The 20343-nt window shown below is 47.2% G+C and overlaps 1 protein-coding gene across 1 annotated transcript in view; it reads right to left on the reverse strand.

Moving 5' to 3' along the window:
* Positions 1 to 20343, reverse strand: part of Ift43 (intraflagellar transport 43) — a 79851-nt gene that overhangs the window by 45917 nt on the left and 13591 nt on the right. The window contains exon 3 of the mRNA XM_038337042.1: positions 3573 to 3637. Within this exon, the coding sequence (XP_038192970.1) occupies positions 3573 to 3637 (65 nt within the window). The remainder of the gene's footprint in view (positions 1 to 3572; positions 3638 to 20343) is intronic.

Below are 20343 nucleotides of genomic sequence, written 5' to 3' on the forward strand. Positions count from 1 at the left end.
TGACTGGATTCCAGAGCTAAGAAGACATCAAAGGACAAATAGGGCTATTTAAATGTAAATGACGTATCTGCTACTATTATGCAGTGACCCAGTGAACAAGATTCTGTGACTACCTAGAAGATGTGAGCTTTAATATAAAGAGATAAATGTCACAACATTTACAACTTGCTTTGGAATGGTTCAGGAATAATACAGAGGACGAGGGAGATGGAGGGAGAAGCAATGGGAAGAAGGGATGCGAAGGAAACATGTCCTGCTGTTGGTTTTTACTCTGTTCTAGTGCTGGGGACAGAACCTAGAGCCTTTACATGCTGGGCAAACTCTCTTTCACTGAGCTACATCCCTGGGCCAAGAAAATCTCTAAATGTGTTATTTTGAAGACAGCTACTCAAAGAAATTCTAATTACAGGTGATGTCTACTCTAAGACTGTACATCTTTAAGACACCGTAATTTTTGTATGTGTCTGTGGTTTTTTTTTTTTTGGTTGTTTTTGTTTTTGTTTTATGAGACAGAGTCTCTCTGTACCTTTGGTGCCTGTCCTGGAACTCGCTCTGTAGAGCAAGCTGGCCTCGAACTCACAGAGATCTGCCTGCCTCTGCCTCCCGAGTGCTGGGATTAAAGGCATGCACCTCCATTACTTGCTCCACCACCAGGCTTTTTATGTGCCTTAAATAACCTTGGCAAGTGGCCACCCCACTGGTGCAGTGAATAAAGTTTTGGTCTACCTTACATCTAAGACTTAATGCAAGGAATTAAAAACAGCTTGACTTGTAATCGCACCTTTAGCAGGGAGCTCTGAGCTGACAGAGCACTTCCCCTGACAACTTACAGCCACCCCACTCCACTGAATCCATCTGTAAAATGGGACTAAAGACGAGGGCTAGAAAAATGTCCAACAGTTTTCTTCGTGTCAGACCAGCCTAGATTAACTGGCTTACACAAGGAATCAAACTCCAAGAATCCAGAAAACCCAGCTGCAGCCAAACTTGTTCAGCCTGGAAGCCGCCCACCCCAGAACTAAAGAAAACCAGAGGTTCACAGCAGGTGCTGCATGCAGGTGGCAACCAGCACTGCCCAACAGACACCCTCCTATTTTGTCGGACTGTTTGGTGTTTTGGTTTTTTTTTTCCTTTCTTTTGGTTTTTTGAGACAGGGTTTCTCTGTAGGTTTTGAAGCCTGTCCTGGAACTCACTCTATAGAGCAAGCTGGCCTCGAACTCACAGAGATCCGCCTGTCTTTCCCTCCCGAGTGCTGGGATTTAACTACCCAGCTTTATTTTATAATTCTGGAACTAAGAGAGAGCCGCGCTATCACCACAATTTTAATCACCACTGTTAGAATTTTGCTGTTTTTCCTGTGGCACTGGGATCAAATCGGGGCATTGCATACACTACCATAAACTGTATAGCACCTGGCTGGGCAGGCCCCTGAGCTGAGAGCTTTTCCTGTGCGGTGTCTTCCAGCCTCAGGGCAGCTCTGCCCTATTACTGTCTCTTATAGGGCTAAATGACATCCCTACATGGACACGGCCACAGAAGTTAGTGCTACACTCCACACCCAGGTGCTTCTGAATCAGATGCCCATGGCTGTGAGTGGACTCCTATGGGCAAGACCAGGGATGACCAGCTGCCACGTGACAAGACCAGGGATGACCAGCTGCCACGTGACAGTCAGTGTGCAAATCAGGCAGAAGTAGGGAACTGTTCTCTTTGACTCAGGAGAAGTCACTTGGAAACCTTCCCAGAGACATGGATACTATCATAGATGGCCCAAGAGGCCCATCTCCGTCTAGACTGAAAAACGCTCGTCACACTGGGGCCATAGCTCGGTTGGTGTTCTTTCATCTAGCAGTACACAAAGCCCTGGGTTTGACTCCCAACACTGTGCACACCAGGTGTGGTGGTGCACGCCTGTAATCCCAACACTCTAGAGGTAGAGGCGGGAGGATCACAAAAGTTCAAGGTCCATCCTTAGCTACATATTGAGCTTTCTCAAGGCCAGCCTGGGCCATATGGTACTCTCTCTCAAAAACAAAACAAACAAGCCCAACATGGTGGTGCCCGTCTTTAATACCAGCATGCGGGAGGCAGAGGCAAGTGGATCTCTGTGAGTTCTAGGCCAGCCTGGTCTACAGAGCAAGTTCCAGGCTACTCAGAGTTATATAGTGAGATCCTGCCTCAAACAAACAAATGCACAAAACCCAACCAAACAAATTCCACAAAATCTCCTTGGAGTAAAGCTTTGGAAGCCTGGCATGCCTGTGCTAAGGCACCTAAGGCTAACTCAGATTAAAACGTTGACATTAAAAACAACCCTTCATTTTCTAGATCTAGAAGTACTCTCAGACGACCCTTCGAAGAGAGACATAGACATCACTATCTGCCAGAACACCTCTAGGGAAAATACTGTCAAAGCCATCGGTGAAGGGATGAAGAAAAGAAAGCCAATAATTCCATAGCAGCAGCAACAGCAGCAGCAGCATCTACCTAGTGCCTCCTAAATGCTTCTTTCTCGTCTACAAACCCATGTGCTCCTCACATCAGTCCACTGAGGAAAGAGCTACTTAACCCTGATGCAGAGCTGAGGAAACAGAAGCCAGAGAGCTTAATCACCTGCTCAGCATCTCTGTGGTGTAACATGGAACATAGTCAGGATTTGATACTAGGCATTCTGGTTCCAGGATCTGTGCCTCCCGATCACCATTCTCTGCCATCACTCAACATGGAACCACAAGGCCTCTGGCATAAGGATGAATGGTTGGGGTGAGAAAGGGGTTGGCTATCACAACAACACTGGTCTTGTTGCTTCAACCCTGTACCACCCTGTCAGCACTGACATCCAGAGGCTCAAGGATCCTGAACGCTTTGCCCAACCTTATCCAGCTGGGTGAGAACAGACCCAGCATCCACAGCCCCACACAACCAAAAGGGGATGTGACGGGCCTGTGGCACTGGTTGTTCCTTCTAGGAGCTCCAAAGGAGAGGAGAGAATAAGACAATATTGAATTAGCATGGACCAGTGTTCCCACCAGCTCCCAGCACTGGCTTATGATAAACATGAGATGCCAACGAGGCAGTGAGGGGACACCTGTCCCGTTCTTCACGAATGAATGATCTACGCCCAATGCAGACATGCTACAGAGTTCATCCAAGAAACTAATGGGCAATTCCAGCAGGCTGGAGAGATGAAGAACGGAGCAGGGCTGGACTTTGAAAATGGCCAGTCAAGCAAGAGAGGAGTCATAAAGGATGGAATAAATCAGGGCCAACTGACACAGACCTCAGAAGAAGCAAGTCAGACAGCAAGTACTGCCCGTGGGTGGGAAGTTGGAGTGACGTGGGAAAGGGACGTTAAGAGGTACAGGGATCGTCTCATGGGATGGGAGAAAAAAAATGTCCTAAAATTGACTGGGTAACAGGTGCAGAACTAAGAACAATTAGATTGTATTCTTAAAAAGCGTGTGACTTGCCTCAGTAAGGTTACAAAAATGACAACCCAGGCATGCCGCCCCCGACCCCATCTCCATAGCGCCCTACCCACCCCAACTTATCCCGGGGAGCGGTGTACTCACTTTGAGACCTTTATGGAGTCGTCCGCCCAGCCTCCCTGCCGTCGAGGTGGTTTTGGTGGGGGAGTCTGTGTGAGAGAAGCAGACTGCAGTCACTCAGCTTGTGCCTCCCAATACCACAGAGCACCAGGTTCAGGTCACCTGAACCAAGTTAGCCCACTGAAGCACTTCCCCAATAAAAATATGAAAATAAATTCTAATTTCCTATGGAAACCATACCATCATCCCTCCTGGTGGGTGTGGAGATCGGCACACTGTTCCTGATGGACAGCTGGCAGATGTCTACTGAAGACTTAAAATACTCAAGTTTCCCCCACCCTCAGGTCTGGAAAATAAACCCAGGGCCTCATTCATGCTAAGTACAAACTCTACCAGTGAGCTGCATTTCCAGCGTGAGCACGTGCGTGTGTACATGCATGCATGCATTTGTGTGTGTGTGTGTGTGTGTGTGTGTGTGCACATATGGTGTGTGCATGTATGTAAGGGGTAGGGAATGTTCACATACCCATTCGGAGGCCCAAAGTGGCACTGGGTGTCTCTCCTCAGCTGTTGTCCTCACTGACGTCTTTAGACAAGGTCTCACTGAACCCGGTTCTCACTGATCAGGCTAGGCTGGCTGAGCAATAAGCTGCAAGGCTCTACCTGTCTTTCCCTCCCTGTGGTTACAGGACCGCGCTACCATGTCTAGCTTCTTATGTGGGTTCTGAGGACCTGATGTTTTACCTCCTGAGCCATCCCTCCAGCCTGCTTATGCCTGTTAAGGCAGTGATCCTTTTTTTTCTCTCTCTTTAAAGATTTCTTTAGTTTTACTTTCTGTGTGTGGGGATGTTCTGCCTGAATCTATGTCTGTATACCACATGTGTGCAAGGCCTATCATGGCCAGAAGAGGGCATCAGATCCCCTGGAACTGGAGTTAACAGATGGTTATGAGCCACCACGTGGGTGCTAGGGGGATGGAACCCAGCTCTTCTGGAAGAGAAGCCTGCTGAGCCATCTCTCCAGCCCTCAGACAGCAATGCTAAACCCAGAAATTATCACAAGGACATAAACACAAACGAATATACATCATTTCTGTGTAACCAACACTTGTCAACAACCAAAACAGACAGCAATAAGAAACTAAGAAAAAGGGTAGATACAAAATAGTATGCAAATAATGTAAAACTATGTTATAAAAATATCAAAGTTCATATACATTAATTAAAAAACATTTCAAAACAGCAGGAATAAGGATCTGATTTTGCAAATGACCACAAAGATTTTTACTTAGCTCATTAGCTCTATACTCATAATAGGGACTCCCAACAAGGGCAATTTTAATTGCCATCCCTGTGCTGTTACCAATTTTCTGACTTCTAATGGCCTATTTATATTACTTTTATAAGAATAAAAGTAATAAAATGAGGATTTAAGAGTAAGGTTTGCTTAGCCGACATAAACACGATTGCTGGCGGGTTCTACTTTCCTCAAGCCATTGCGCCAGGAAGCACTCCCCTAGAATGGGCACGGCCAGAAACCCTACTGCACAAATTCTTAACCAGCGTGGCGGAAATAAAAATACCACCCAATGGCAAGCTTCTAAAACACCCGAGCCCGTGAAACAGCCCAGAACGCGTCCTATTTTGAATTACACAGTATTCTTCCAGGAATGTTTTTTTGAAATCTCAGTTTTCTTTTTCCAAGAACTTCATAAAACTCTAGCTGTGGCTCTCAGTCTGGAGAGGAGTTCTGATGAATGGGCTGAGACAGGGGTCAGCAAACTTCTACGAAGGACTAGGAGGCAAGTATCTCTTTCGTGGGCCACACAGTCTCTGGTGTGACCACTGAATTCTTGGCATGTGGAGAAAAACAGTTCTGATACTAAGGCAAACGGTATAGCTGACTTTCAAAAACAAAACAGAAAGTCTAAAACCAGGCAGCGGGCCAACTGTGAGGGGAAGGATGTGGTTTGCTGACCCCTGGACCGAAATGTCATGTCATTGTGCCCTCCTTTCTGAAGTCTAATAAGACCGTTGGATGCAAACACCCTCTCAATATGCCTGCATGCCTTCATGCTTTTGATGTTTTGTTGTTATTTTGTTTTGTTTTCAAGACAGGTGTTTTGTTTTGTTTTATTTTTTCTGTACCCTGGCTATCCTGGAATTCGCTCTGTAGGCCAGGCTTCTTGGCAGAGCTTTCTGTTCCTCCTGGTCCCGCAGCCATTCAGTCCCAAAGAAACACACAGAGGCCTGCATTAGGTGGAGGCCGCTCGTTTGCTCCGCAGCCGCTCTGACCCAAAATAATCACACAGAAGTTTGTATTAATTACAATACTGTTTGGCCAATAGCTTAAGCATATTTCTGGCTAACTCTTACATCTTAAATTAACCCAGTTTTACTAATCTGTGTATCATCACGTGACTGTGGCTTACCAGCAAGGTTCCAGCGCATTTGTCTCCCACAGTGGCTATATGGCTTATCTCTGACTCCGTCTATTCTCTATATATATCTTTTCCAGCCTGGCTATATTTTGTTAAGCCACTGGCTGAAAGCAGCTTCTTTATTCATTAACCTTTTTCATTTTATTCATTTTATTATTGGTTAATAAAAGCACCACATATATAGAAGGACTTCCCACACCACAAGCTAGCCTCAAAGTCACAGAGATTCGCCTGAGTGCTGGGATTAAAGGTGTGTGCCACCACATGGAGCCTGTTTCTGTTATTTGTTTTGTTTTTTTTTTAACATGGTGATCAGTTTTCTTTCCAGCTTAGCAGTCCCAGCCTGGTGAACAAGTGTCCCAGTTATGTACAGGGCTTTTTCTGTGGTAGGAGGCAGGGCCTGCTGGAAATGACTGAGAAGGATCCAAGCCGCGAGATAAAATACCCACACCTCTCTGAGCACTTGGAAAATGTAAGGGACATTTGAGAAAAACAAACAAACAAATTCAGCTTTCTACATTAGAGGCCACAGAGCCAGAGGAAGCCCCTGTAAGCCGATCCCACTTAGAGGCATCTTAAATACAGAAGCAGAAAACATCTACCTTCTGTCCCTGGAGGGGAAGGGAGAAGGGGAGACCCAACGATGTACTAAGGGGCTACGCCCTTTGTGCTCAGTCCACCTAACACGCTGGAAGAAGCAGCCATGTACTCCATGCCCTGCTTTCCCTTAGACACAGCTGGTTGAATCCCAGTGCACTGGACCCAGGCAGAAGTAAGTAGAGCCAGGTCCGATGACGCATTCCCCTAATCCTAGGACTCAACAGGCTGAAGCAGGAGGATTCCAAGTTTGAGGCTAGCCTGAATGACACAGTGAGACAAACAACTGCCAAGAATCAACTGGATTTTTCTGCCCCGGAATCCAGGCCTGAGCTGCAGAGGTAAGAGGCCTTCTTCAGACAGCACAGAGCAGGCAGGGTATCTCTGAATAGGCAGAGGGACCCAAGTGACATGCAGAATCAAAGGACCTTGTCTCGTCTCGTGCCATGCATAAGACAATATATTGAGGGCACAAAAGTTTGAATTGAACTGACCCCCACTGAGCCCCCTTGAGATGTTTTAAACCGATTTACGGCCGGGCAAGGCAGAGCATGTTTATAATGTCAGCATTTGGGAGGCTGAGTCATGAATTCAAGGCCAGCCTGGGCTACACAGAGAGACACTGTATCAAAGAGGGGTGGGGTAGGCTGGAAAAATGGTCCAGTGACTAAGAATGCTTGCTATTCTAACCATAAGGACCAGAATTCAAATCCCAACACCCAAAAAATCATCAGGGCATCTTGTGCACACATACAACCCCATGTCTGCAGACAGTGGAGATGCAGGGATCACTGAGGCCGGCTGGCTTTCAGCCCAGCCAGGAAAACTCCAGCTTCGGGCTCAGGGGAAGTCCCTGCCTCCAAAGAAATTGGTAGAGAGGGATGGAGAAGGACACCTGGTGCCCTATTCGGGCCTTCACACATGTGCACATGTTCATGCACGCATGCACATAAAATTGAGAAAAGCCTACCTGCCGGAGGATGGCCCTGTTTTCCCTGAGACGATGCAATGTGGACATTAATTAGTTGCCATGTTTTGTTTGGCCTCACAATTTCTTTTGTTTGTTTTCAAATTATGATACCATCTAAGAATTGGAAGATTTCCACACTACAAGTCAGTTTCCAGCTGTCTTGACAAACTGGAATATCCAGTAATACTGAGGCTGAGCAGGAGCATCCCCGGGGGCAGGGGACACACGTGGCCGGTCCCTCACCTGTCCTCACCTCTGGCTCCTTCCTGCTAATGTTCCTTTTGTTGCTACTGTACTGTGGCACTGTTTTTTATCCCTGGTACAGAATTCCCTGTTCTGCTGCTGCTTACCAGAAATGGGGAGAGGGAGGCTATGCAGTTTCTGAGAAAAAAACAGGCAGTGTGATCTTTTCTGGCGTGCCCAATGGGCAGAATGAACACACTCTGACGTAACCATTAATTAGTTCAGTGGTTCTCAACCTGTGGGTTGCAACCACTTTGGGCATCTAATGATCCTTTCATGGGGGTCCCATATCAGGCAACCTGCACATCGGATATTTACATTAGGATTCATGACAATAGAAAAATGACAGTTATTTTACGGTTGCGGGGGGGTCACCGCAACATAAAGAACTGTATTAAAGGGCCACAGCATCAGGAAGGTTGAGAACCATGGCCTAGTCTAACTGCACTCCCTGAGGCTGGTGCAGCCAGCATCTGGGTGTGTGGTCTCCAACTATTTCTCTGCTTCAGGTATTGGGAAAGACCCGACGAACTCAAACAAAACCTGTGATGGTAAAGTATGGGGAGCACCCAGTCTGTTGGGGAGCTTTTCTGTAAGATGCCAGGAGTCCAGGACAGGTCAGGAGGAGACTGACTCTCATGTACCGACTCTTCTCTACTCTGCATGTGGTCACAGTGACGGGAGGGGGGCTGACCTGGGAAAGGAAGGTACGTAGAAAAGGAGCAGAAGTGATAACAGACTTCTGAAATGTGGCTTTTGAGTAATAATCCCTTCCAATGGAGAGGGAGTGGCCTGCTGACCGGACGGCTAAGTGTGTAGAACAGTGCCAGGCCTGTCTTCTACCGTCACTGTCACCACCATGACTACTGTCACACAGGAAAGACCAGATCATAATCAAACACACAATCATTTGTGGGAAAATTAAAGCCAGACCCCTTTCAGGCAGGCCAGATCTCCCCAGTCACTGTGACTAACGTGAGACATTTCACCTCTAATCAGGCCCCAGGAAGCCATGGCCACTGTGGGTGAGTGAAGAGCTTCCCCTCCTACGGGTGACAGCCACCGTTCTTTTACTAGTCACAAAATGGCGCCCTTGACTGAGAAACAAACCTGCCACATAGAAGCCAGTCCTCCATGCCCAGCTGCTTGACATCTAGCTCTAAAATCAAAGTTTTTCTTCACAAATGGCAGAAACCTCCCAGAGCTGACATAATACACACCATGGTGGAGGCTGCTCCTCCTCTTCCTCAAACACTGGAGCACCTAGGAGAGGGGGTACGCGAGGACACCCCTGAACAGATAGGTAGGCAACAGGACTCCCGCCACTAGGGTCTTGGTTAAGCTCAGGGGGTGCTGGGGAAGTCAGGAGGCACACACGTGCCTTCCCACTGCTTATAAAAATCAGCCAACAAGAGACATACTGGGTGCTTCTCTTCAATGGCTCAGCCGGCAGCGTGGAGGATGGCAGAAACTTAATAGAAATGGGTATGCTTTAGCTGGTAGCTTGAGGGTACGGGCCATTGTGTCAGGGAAGACACGGTGGACAGAGAGTGAGACAGCTCACACTGCATCCCGTCATCATGAGAGATGAGCACATCTGCACAGCTTGCTGCCTCTTTCCCCACTCATGACTGGTGCTTGCATCCTGTCAGTTAACCTTTCCGAAATACCCTCTGGGAGCTGGATTTCCATGGTTGTTCTAAACCAAGCTGTGTTGACAGACAGGCTAGTACCGTAGGAGGTGAGGAGGGACAGGCAGGACTCAGCAGTCTGCAGAACCGGAACCTGCACATTCAGAGGGAGAGGTCCATCTCCTGGTGGAGAATGTTTACACTCTGGGTTGATTATTGAGACCAAGAACTGGAAATGGTCTCCAGGCCTGGGAGTCCTGTCAAGGTCATGTAAACATCCTGGCTGGATGAGACAGACTTCATTACCCGCTATTCCAAATTACAAGGAGTCTTCTGCAGGGTTCAAGTTCATTCCCTGGGCACTATCCTGGTGCAGAGACAGAAGACTACGCCATCCTTATCTTCAGATGTTCCTAGTCCAGTGAGGCCAACAGGAGGCAAACTTCAGGGCTGTATAAAATCTGTGTGAACACACATCAGGTTGAAGGTAAACCCAGGAGGCCACAATGGTGGCAGTGGCAGACATGAGTTCAGGGAGCCGCAGTGCTCCAGGGAGGCAGAGCTGAGGCTGAGGTGAGACCTCCTCTTAGGCACAGGAGAGCTCCAGGCAGCTTTGCACTTTCTTATCACCCTGGTGGCTCATGAAGCCACTTTGTCCTGGGGCATCTTAAAGACTGCTCTGACAAGCATGTTCCCAGGACTCGGCACACAGCTGAAGGGCAAAGAGAACGGTGCCAACCCAGGACACGCAGAGGAAGGCCAAGTCAGGGAAGCGTTATGGAGAAAGGGAGTCTTGCCCTGGACTGAGAAATGCATGAGAAGGTCTTCGGTGCAGCTCAGAAGAGCACTTGCCCAACTGAATCTGATTCCCAGCACTGGAAAAGGCAGGCAGACAGGCAGGCAGGCAGGCAGACACACAACCCAAGGGTATGTGTATGTGACAGCAGGGATGGTGACGTGATAGTGATACCAGGGACAGCACACAACCAAGAGCAAATGCTGTAGCTCCATCAATGTCATGGTCAGGGATCCTGGGAAGATCCTGGGGACACATCCTGAGCATTGACAATGCAAGCCAAGTGACGCCAGGTGCACCCTGCTGGCACTGCCTCTTCTTAAACCAAGTGCAGATGGTCTACTTGACATGGACGTAGATGACTGGCTTCGGATAATGCAGTTTCAGAAGGCCAACTGGTTCCTTCTACACAGACTGTCCATCCCCTGATTGCCTTGATGCCCTTCCTGGAAACTCTGGTGACATCTAGGCACCCACGAATCTCCATCTCTAAGAGTCCCAAGACCTCCCCGGGACACACTGAAACACAGGACAACCTGAGGCGAAGCCACTCCTACTGCTCCTTCTGGGACCCTCGTGCCTTTCTTTCCTGAAGGTCACAGCTCAGAGGCAGGAGTCCTGCAGTCCAGAAAGCCCTACCCAGCTCGGTGCTCTGAGCCCCAGCTGCAGTCATCCCTCTCCCATGGGGGCTACAGATCCCTCTCCATGCTGCCCTTCAGGTCTGGATAGGACCAGAAGAGACATGAATGTGTGATTCATTTTTTTTCTTAGCTCGTACATGCCTGAGTTCTCTCCATAATGACCCACTCATTTAAAGGGGAAAGAGTTTGCTGGGGTCCCTCCTCGGAAGGAGACCCCCAGGCTTCAGGCAGGCTAAGAAGGCAGTTGCCACCCTGCTTCCTGGGAGTCCATCAAGGGCAGAACTTGCCTGGGAGCACCTTGGAGGCTAGCACACCTGCTCCTACGGGTGCTCTGGACGAGACAGTGATGCTATTCCTGTGCTGGGGAGGAAAGAATATACAGCCCCAATGATCTTCAGCGCCAGAAGAGAGGACTGACCCTCAAATTCAAAAGTCCCGGCTCATCCTTCAAATGACTCTGCTTCTGAGATCCAGAGGTAAGACCCCAAGTCATCAGTCAGAAAAGCCATTTCCAACTTTGGCTGACTTTCTGCCAGATGACATCACACACACACACACACACACACACACACACACACACACACACACACTTTTTTGTAAAGAGGAGTCTTGGATTATGTAACCCCACGAAGGGCAGAAATGAGGCCTGGGGACAGCAGCCCTCAGGCAGCAGCCCTCTGTTCTCTCTGGAAAACCAAGCTACATCTCGAGTGTGGGAACTAATCACGGCCTGCTGGGGCTGCCGCTGCCGGGCGGAGGGGGCAGGACCCCACATAGCTCCGCATAGAGAAGCAAAAATGTACTGTCTCCAAAAATAAACCCAGGGCAGGAATGACTGCGAGTAGAGGGTTGAGAGCACGTGACCATGGCTGCAGTCCTGAAATACCAGCATGCTACAAAAAGAAGCCCGGGAGAGGCAGAGCGCGGGAAACTCAGGAAGCAGCCTCTTTATATGGTCTCATCCGAGTGGGCCAGGATTCAACCAACTGGAATTACCATGTCAGAGGGAGCCTCTCGGGCCAGACTCATTTCTGATCTTTATATGGTTCCCCCAGATTCCTAAGATGCCAACACACAAAGATGCCGCAGTGCCAAAAAAGGAGCCTTTCGGGTTTGGAGCCTGAGCACGTGCTCTCAGGAGCTCTGGAGAAAGCCCACTCCCAACTTCCCCCCAAAATGAGTCAGGATCATCAGCGTTCTCAATTCCGAGGGTTATCTGTTTCAAAATGCCAGAGCATGCACACAGAAATGCCCAGTGTACAAGCGCACAGAAATGCCCAGTGTGCAAGCGCACAGAAATGCATGTGTAAGCACACAGAAATGCCCAGTGTGCAAGCACATAGGAATGCCCTGCGTGCAAGCATACAGGAATGCCTAGTGCAGAGACACGTAGTTAAGTGAGGGTCTAGTGCAAAGTTCACACCAGCCTTCTTCAGTTTGAACTTTGGTCACTGACTGAAAACGAACTTCCTTCCTTGCTCCAGCAATACAGGTGCTTACACTCAGCAGGGGTCAGTATCCATTCTGCACTCAGTACTCCTACGCCAGTACATCGCCAGGACTTACATCGCCAGGACTTCCTGTCTCCTGCCTAAACCCTGAGTCTCACGCTAAGACATCATAGAGCGGAGTTTTCCCACAGTGGATTTAAGGTCAAGGAGGGCCATGGATCATCTGAGCTTACAACTGAACCCTTGTGAGAGTAAACACAACTCTCTCTGTGAAAGAACAAACTGAAATGGACCTAGAACACAATTATTTTACAAACAAGAAAGAAATAAATCTGGGCGTTAATGGCCGCCAAAGCCATGGATGGAAGACTGGCTGGGAAGAATTGGTTTTCATGGTTCCAAAAAGAAAAATTGCCTTGTAGCTTAAGTACTAGCTGCAAGGAAGCAAGTGCTTCTTTAGGAAGGCCCTGTCTGTCGCCACCCCAGCTCAGCCAGCACACTTCACAGCGGTAACAATGGGACGTGGCGTGCCATCTCTTGAAGGGCACAGCACCACCCCGGAAAGATCTCTGCCAAGAATGTTCCTCTGGAATCTAATCAAGCCTTCCGATCTCATTTCCAGTAAGCTGGAAATCAGGTAAGACCAGCCTGGTCTACAAAGCAAGCTCTGAAACAGCCAAGCTTCTACTACACAGAGAAACCCTGTCTTGAAAAACAAAACAAAAACAGAAGAACAAGCAATAATTTTAGAGATAGAAAATGAGGGTGTCCTGAGTGACAGATGATGCTGGGGTGGCGACATCGAGAGAGTGACACCTAGTTTCTTAGGAATATGTCACTTTAGATAAATGGTGAGATGCTGTAACCCAACAAAGACTCAAAGCGTAACTGTTATATCTTAAAATATTTTCCAAATTATAAGCAAACAGGGTGTTAGCTACAGTTGAGTCTCGTGAGGAGCACAGGCTGTACCCTGTACCACTGTCCCCCTACTTTTCCAGATGTTTCTGTTTGTAACGAAGAGATGACCCAGCCAAGGAGGAAGCCACAGTATAAAGTTCAGGCTAACAAAGAGCAGAAGAGCAGAGCTGGTGTGGAGGCGGGCACATTGTGCACACTGTCCACGGATGTGCCAACTCAATAAAAAAATAAAAAATAAAAAGACGAGTGTAACAGCAGCGCAGACATTCTCCACTTAACGGCCAGGAATTCCTAATGCCACAGCCAGAAAATAACTTTCCACCAGACACATCAGGTCTTGTGATCCCTACATGAGCGGAAGCGATGGGGAAAGGCGCCTTCATTGCTTATTTGGTCTTGTTGGCTGGAGACTGACCCGGAGCTTCAAGCACACTAGACAAAAGCTCTACCACTGACCTACAATGCCCACGTCCCCACTGCACCTTTAGATAAAAGCGCCTCTCTGTCCCTAGAGAGAGTCATCATACTTTATGGTGGAATATGCTCTTGTGAACATATGCACTATGAAATTAGGGTAAAAAAACAGGTGGTACAAAGAACACCATGTAACACAGCTACTAACCAACTGCACGATCCTGGGTGTTTCCTCGAGTTAGAAGAATCCCTTCGGTTGTACAATCCCGTGTCTCTGTGGGGCTATGAGCTATAGTATTTCCAATTCTTGGAGCAGGTACTTTGGGCAAAAAAAAAAATAAGTGAAATGGAACATTTATCGCCCGTATGAGTGGATATGAAGGAGATGGGTCAAGAGCAGAGAAGACCAGGCTGCAGGAAACAAATAAGAGACATAAGCAACAAGACTTGACCAGAGTCGGGCAGTGGTTGGTGGCGCACGACTTTAACCCCAGCACTCAGGAGATGGAGGCAGGTGGATCTCTGTGAGTTCAAGGCCAGCCTGGTCTACAGACTGAGTTCCAGGACAGCCAAGGCTACACAGAGAAACCCTGTCTTGAAAAACCAAAATACACACAAAAGAAGAGTTGTGGCATAGCATGTCCCTTGGACCACTCACTGGTCACACACCAGTCAGCAGTCCATTTGGTTCCTATTCCGTGAAAGATGAATTCAAGCCTGCAGCTCCAGGCTCTTTTGCTCCCCTGGGATATCCCTGGGTTACAGGCCCCACGGCAGCTCATTCTAAACACACATGGCATAACCGGGCCTCCACATACCTGGCCTGCGCCTGGAAGGCCCGGTCCTGCCGTCCTCTCATTTGTCTCACTTCTAAGCAGTGAGTGATTGTTGGACCAAAATGACCTGTTCTGAGCAGGCTCCAAAGCTACAGAGAAACCCTGTCTCAAAAGGCTTGATTGAAAGAGCCACTCTGGGCAAAAGAACATTATTTAAAAAAGAACTGATTAAGGGTCAGTAAGAATGATGGCCAGGATGCGAGGGAAGACTGCTTTGGCTGCATCTCAACTCACCGAAGGCCCTCTGTTAATACCAAGTTCGCAGATGAGAAAGTAAAGCTGAAGCTAACTTACCTAAAACCATGTCATTTGTAAGAGGTAGAGCAAGGACTGAAAGCCAGGTCAGTAGGCAGCAGAACTTGCCCTGAGACTCCCTGACAGCAATGTGCACAGCTGGGACGTGGTGTTGAATGTAACGGTCACGGACAAGGTCACTTAAGGATAGACTCAAGAAGCCTCCAAACAACTTGATCAACGCATCTGTCCTGACATTAAGGAGAAGACCTGAGAAGCCAAAATGAAACCTCATTTTCTACACCAAGAGTGAGAGGTACACAATAATGATGTAAACAACCCATAATACCGGAGAACAAGTGAGTGGTTTGGGCTAACCTCTACTCTGCTTACACTTGGCTTACACTGAGGGGGGAGGGCTAAGGGCAGAGGCAGGATTAGAAATCGAGGCCCAAAATAGCCCACGATAACTTGGACACCAGGATAAACGGTGTCAGCTCGTGTGATGTTAAGGTGTGCATTTCAAAGGCAGCTGTGAACTGCTGTGAGCCCAGGACAGCCTCCTTACCCTGCATGGACCAGCTTTGAAGAATGAGGGAACGAAGAGAGGGGAGAGAAGTGAGCTCACCAGAAAGAAGTAATGGGGAAGCTGTAGTTTGAAAAGATGCAGAGGTAGGAGGAAGGGAAGGGTCTGGGTTCAAAGGTTAGAACTGCCTTTTGATAGCTCTCTGACTTGGGCTGGTCACATCTTCACTGAGCCTGCTTTCTCGTGTAAGATGAGGACGGTCACAAGTCCCTTGCAGGTCTACCGTAAAAACCTTGGTAAGTCACTGCCACCTCATGTCGTGAGTGTGTACAGTCAAGAGCAGCGACCATGATCAAATGCAGGCTTTGGAGGAAATATTCTTCATGACGAGGGCAGAGACAGTGCAAAGTTTTTGGTAGCATCATACGGGCAATCAACGCAGGGCCTGCCCTGGGCATGCTTAGTTCCAGAATCTAATAATTATCCTACCTCGCTTCATAAGAGAGAAACCAAGATGAGAAAGCCAAGCTCTTCTCTCACTGCACTGTCACTGTGATGCCCTGGCAAGTGGTCTGGTGCCATTACCCCGGAGTCATCAGACTGTCCACTCTGAGCCACTCCTGGGACATGGCTGCCAAGAGTTGCAGAAGACACTAAAAGGAACACTTTTCAGCCCTGAAAATCATGCTTAAAATTCACCCTGGATCTGCCCATCTTAGACAGTATCTCTGAATTATATCCCCTTGGGTCATACTAAAACCAGCTCTCCCCGCTCCTCTTCTTGGGTCCACATACCTTCCAGGCGTTAACGAAGACATGCCCGGTTCCCCACACACTTGGCCACTTGGCCAACATAAACATTCTCCTCAGCTTTCATCATAAATCAAAACCTATACATTTTTGCCATTCTCTTTACTCTTTCCCATTTGTTCAAATTAATCCAGCATGTGTGTGTAGCGAGACATGCGCAGCATGGAGGGGTGTGAATTCCTGGCCTCGAAAAAGCTACCCCTCCTGGCACCTGTGACTCCATGGCTCTGTATAATCAGTCGGGACTTGCCACCCCAACCAAATCCAGAGAAGAATAACTTGGAGCAAGCTGAGGGCAGAAACATGCCGGGAGAAACCTGAGCTCTTGTGTGGTTCCTTGGGGGCGACCACGGAAAAGAAGTGGGGGTGGTTGGAAGAAGCCAGTGATCCCTGGGCTACCTGCCCACTTTGTGAGACCCAGAGCAGACTGCCAAGCTCCATTCCTCCCCCATCTCCCACTTTGTGCCCCAGTGGTGACTCAGGGACATCAGGGTTCTACATTGCAGTCCTTTATCTTGTGTCAGCTCTAAGAATTCAGTACGAACTGCCAGCGCACAGCAAGGGCACAGCTAACGCTCCAGTCTGGCTATGCCCCATCATTTCAGAAGTGGCCCCTGTGATCCTCCCAAGACTTTAGATTCCTTTTAGTGTTCCCCAACTCATAAATCCCCAAATTTCATGGTCCCTCAATATTTCAAACAGCAAGATTTTGTATGGATTTGTGGGGCATGGTTAAAAGTACTAGATTATTTTGGCTGTTGGTTCATTTTTTTTTTTTTTTTTTTTTTTTTTTGGTTTTTCGAGACAGGGTTTCTCTGCAGCTTTTTTAGAGCCTGTCCTGGAACTAGCTCTTGTAGACCAGGCTGGCCTCAAACTCACAGAGATCCGCCTGCCTCTGCCTCCCTAGTGCTGGGATTAAAGGCGTGCGCCACCACCGCCCGGCTTGTTGTTTCATTTTTTGAGACAGGGTTTCTCTGTGTCTCCCTGGCTGTCTTTTGTAGACCAGGCTGGCCTCAAACTCACAGAGATTCTCCTGCCTCTACATCCTGAGCGCTGGAAATAAGGATGTGGCCACCACCCTGAGACAGTATTGATTTTTTTAACCTTGCTAAAAATTGTCCTTAAAAAACCTATCATTTGATATCAATATGTAGAATAATGAAAATAGACCCATATCTATCACCATGCACAGAACTCAAGTTCAAAGGGATCAAAGACCTCAACATAAAGCCAGCCACAATGAACCTCATAGAAGACAAAGTGGATAGTACACTTGAACACATTGGCACAGGGAACCACTTCCTAATTATAACCCCAGTAGCACAGACACTGAGAGAAACAATTAATAAATGGGGCCCCCTGAAACTGGAAAGCTTCTGTAAAGCGAAGGTCACGGTCAACAAGACAAAATGACAGCCTACAGAATGGGAGAAGATCTTCACCAACCCCACATCAGACAGAGGTCTGATCTCCAAAATATACAAAGAACTCAAGAAATTGGTCATCAAAAGAACAAATAATCCAAATAAAAAAATGGAGTACAGACCTAAACAGAGAACTCTCAATAGAGGAATCTAAAATGGCTAAAAGACACTTAAGGAAATGCCCAACATCCTTAGTCATCAGAGAAATGCAAATCAAAACAACTCTGAGATTCCATCTTACACCTGTAAGAATGGCCAAGATCAAAAACACTGATGATAACTTATGCTGGAGAGGTTGTGGGATAAAGGGTACACTCCTCCATTGCTGGTGGGAGTGCAAGCTGGTACAGCCCCTTTGGATATCAGTGTGGTGATTTCTCAAAAATTAGGGAACAACCTTTCTCAAAACTCAGCAATACCACTTTTGGTTATATACCCAAAGGATGTTCAATCATACCACAAGGACCTGTGCTCAACTATGTTCATAGCAGCATTGTTTGTCATAGCCAGAACCTGGAAACAACCTAAATGCCCTTGACTGAAGAATGGATAAGGAAAATGTGTTACATTTACACAATGGAGTTCTACACAGCAGAAAAAAAATAACATCTTGAAACTTGCAGGCAAATGGATGGAGCTAGAAAACATCATTTTGATTGAGGTAACCCAGACTCAGAAAGACAATTATCACATGTACTCACTCATAGGTGGTTTTTAAACATAAAGCAAAGAAAGCCAGCCTACAAATCACAATCCCAGAGAACCTAGACAATAATGAGGAATCTAAGAGAGACATACATGGATCTAAACCACATGGAAAGTAGAAAAAGAAAAGATCTCCTGAGTAAATTGGGAGCATGGGGACCATGGGAGAGGGTTGAAGGGGGAGGGGAGAGGTAGGGACGGCAGCAGAGAAAAATGTAGAGCTCAATAAAAATCAATAAGAACATATATATATATATATATATATATATATATATATATATAAAACCCACCATTTTCTCTGACCTTCATTGTATTAAAGAATGAAACTATATAATCTACCAAAATTATAAAGACACAAACCAAGATGATAAACTGTTCTTTTACACTGGAATTAATTTACTTATGAAAACTTAAAACTTTGGTTCTTGGTTTTTTATCACTTGTTAAAAATGTACTCAAATTCTAGTGCTGGAAGATGCTACTGTCTCTAATGCCTCAGGCAAATCTCTCCAATACCTCAGGCAAATCTCTCCTCTCTGATTTACTTTTATTTATGTGATGCGCGCGTGTGCATACATGTGTGTGTGCGTGTGTGTATGTCTGTGTGTATGTGTGTGTATGTGTGTGTATGTGTGTGCGTGTGTGTGTGTTTATGTGTGTGTGTATGTATGTGTGTATGTGCATGTGTATGTGCGCGTGTGCGTCTCAGATTCCTGCGCTAAAGTTGTAGGTGGTTATGCACTGCCTAATGTGGGTGCTGGGAATTGAACTCCAGTCCTCTAAACGAGCTGACACCCTCACAGCAATGCACATTGAATAAAATAATTAAAAATCACCATCTCTCCAGCCCCTTCCCATTCTTCTCAAACAACATAGGCTGAAGGCACTGCTCCTGGGTGACGAAGGACTGTCACAAAGGCTCGGCTGATCAACTTTGTCACTTAGCAGGAGGCTCAATAGGAAGGCCCTCCCCACTGCCATTTGAACAGCACACCCCGATCTCTCCAACTCTCGGAGAGATTAACTTTTCAAGCACTACACAAGTTCAGCAACTTGTGGATACCTATTTGCTAAAACAAAATCCAGACAGAACAATATAATCCAAGTTTCTATAATGTAACAGCACAGTGTTTCATATAGAAACAAAACCTACTGGACATGTGTAGCCAAGAAACTCATGACCCAGGGTCAAAATTAAAAAACCTAGGAAAAACACTGACTTCACATGACCCAGATGTTGGAATAGTCAAAGGCTTTAAAGACACAATTAGAAATATATTCAAGGGGGCTGGAAAAACCCGGCTCAGTGGTCAAGAGTATATACTGCTCTTGGAAAGCACCCAGTTCAATCCCCAGCACCCACGTAGCAGCTCGCAGCTGTCTGTAACTCCAGTTCCAGGGGATCTGACACCCTCACAGCAATGCACATTGAATAAAATAATTAAAAACAAAACAAGACTTGATGTGAAGGAACAAAAACAGAAAGGGGGACACAAAGCTAGCAGTGTTCCACAGGGCAGAGCAGCATAGCTCATCTGACAGAGTGTGAGCCATCTAACATAGAGTGCCCAGGAACAGGGAGAGGGACGTGGGACGAGATGCTATTTAGGTCTACTGCCACACCACCCAGAACGCACCTGATCCCAGAAGCTAAGCAGGGTCGGCCTGGCCTAGTTAGTACTCAGATGGGCGCAGCTATCTGAGGAAAACCCGGCCTAAATATCTCTAATTCTGGGGGAAAAAAAATCAACATACAGGTATGAAAAATCCCGCAAATTCCAACAAAATAAATATACAGAAAATCACTACTAGGAGCATCAACTGGCAAACTGCTAAAAAATCAGATGTCAGTCAGACAAGCTGAACATGACCCAGGCTAGCCCTGGGACACTGATCCCCTGCCTCTGCAGCTGCCTGCTGGGAGTAAGAGTTACATATAAAACCACTTTCACCAGTTACAAGGAAGGCCTGCGGCCTTGTTCTGTTTCAAGACAGGGTCTCCCACATAGCCCTGGCTACCCTGGAGCCTCACATCTGCACTGATCTTCCTGCCTTTGCCTCCCACGTTGCTGGGGTTAGGAGAATTGTGCCCCTAAACCTAGCAGATCCCGGCAATTCTGAGGAAAAAAGAAAAAAAGTTAGTCTAGGATTCTACA

This window comes from Arvicola amphibius, chromosome 7 (genome assembly GCF_903992535.2).
Source record: "Arvicola amphibius chromosome 7, mArvAmp1.2, whole genome shotgun sequence".
Taxonomy (NCBI): domain Eukaryota; kingdom Metazoa; phylum Chordata; class Mammalia; order Rodentia; family Cricetidae; genus Arvicola; species Arvicola amphibius.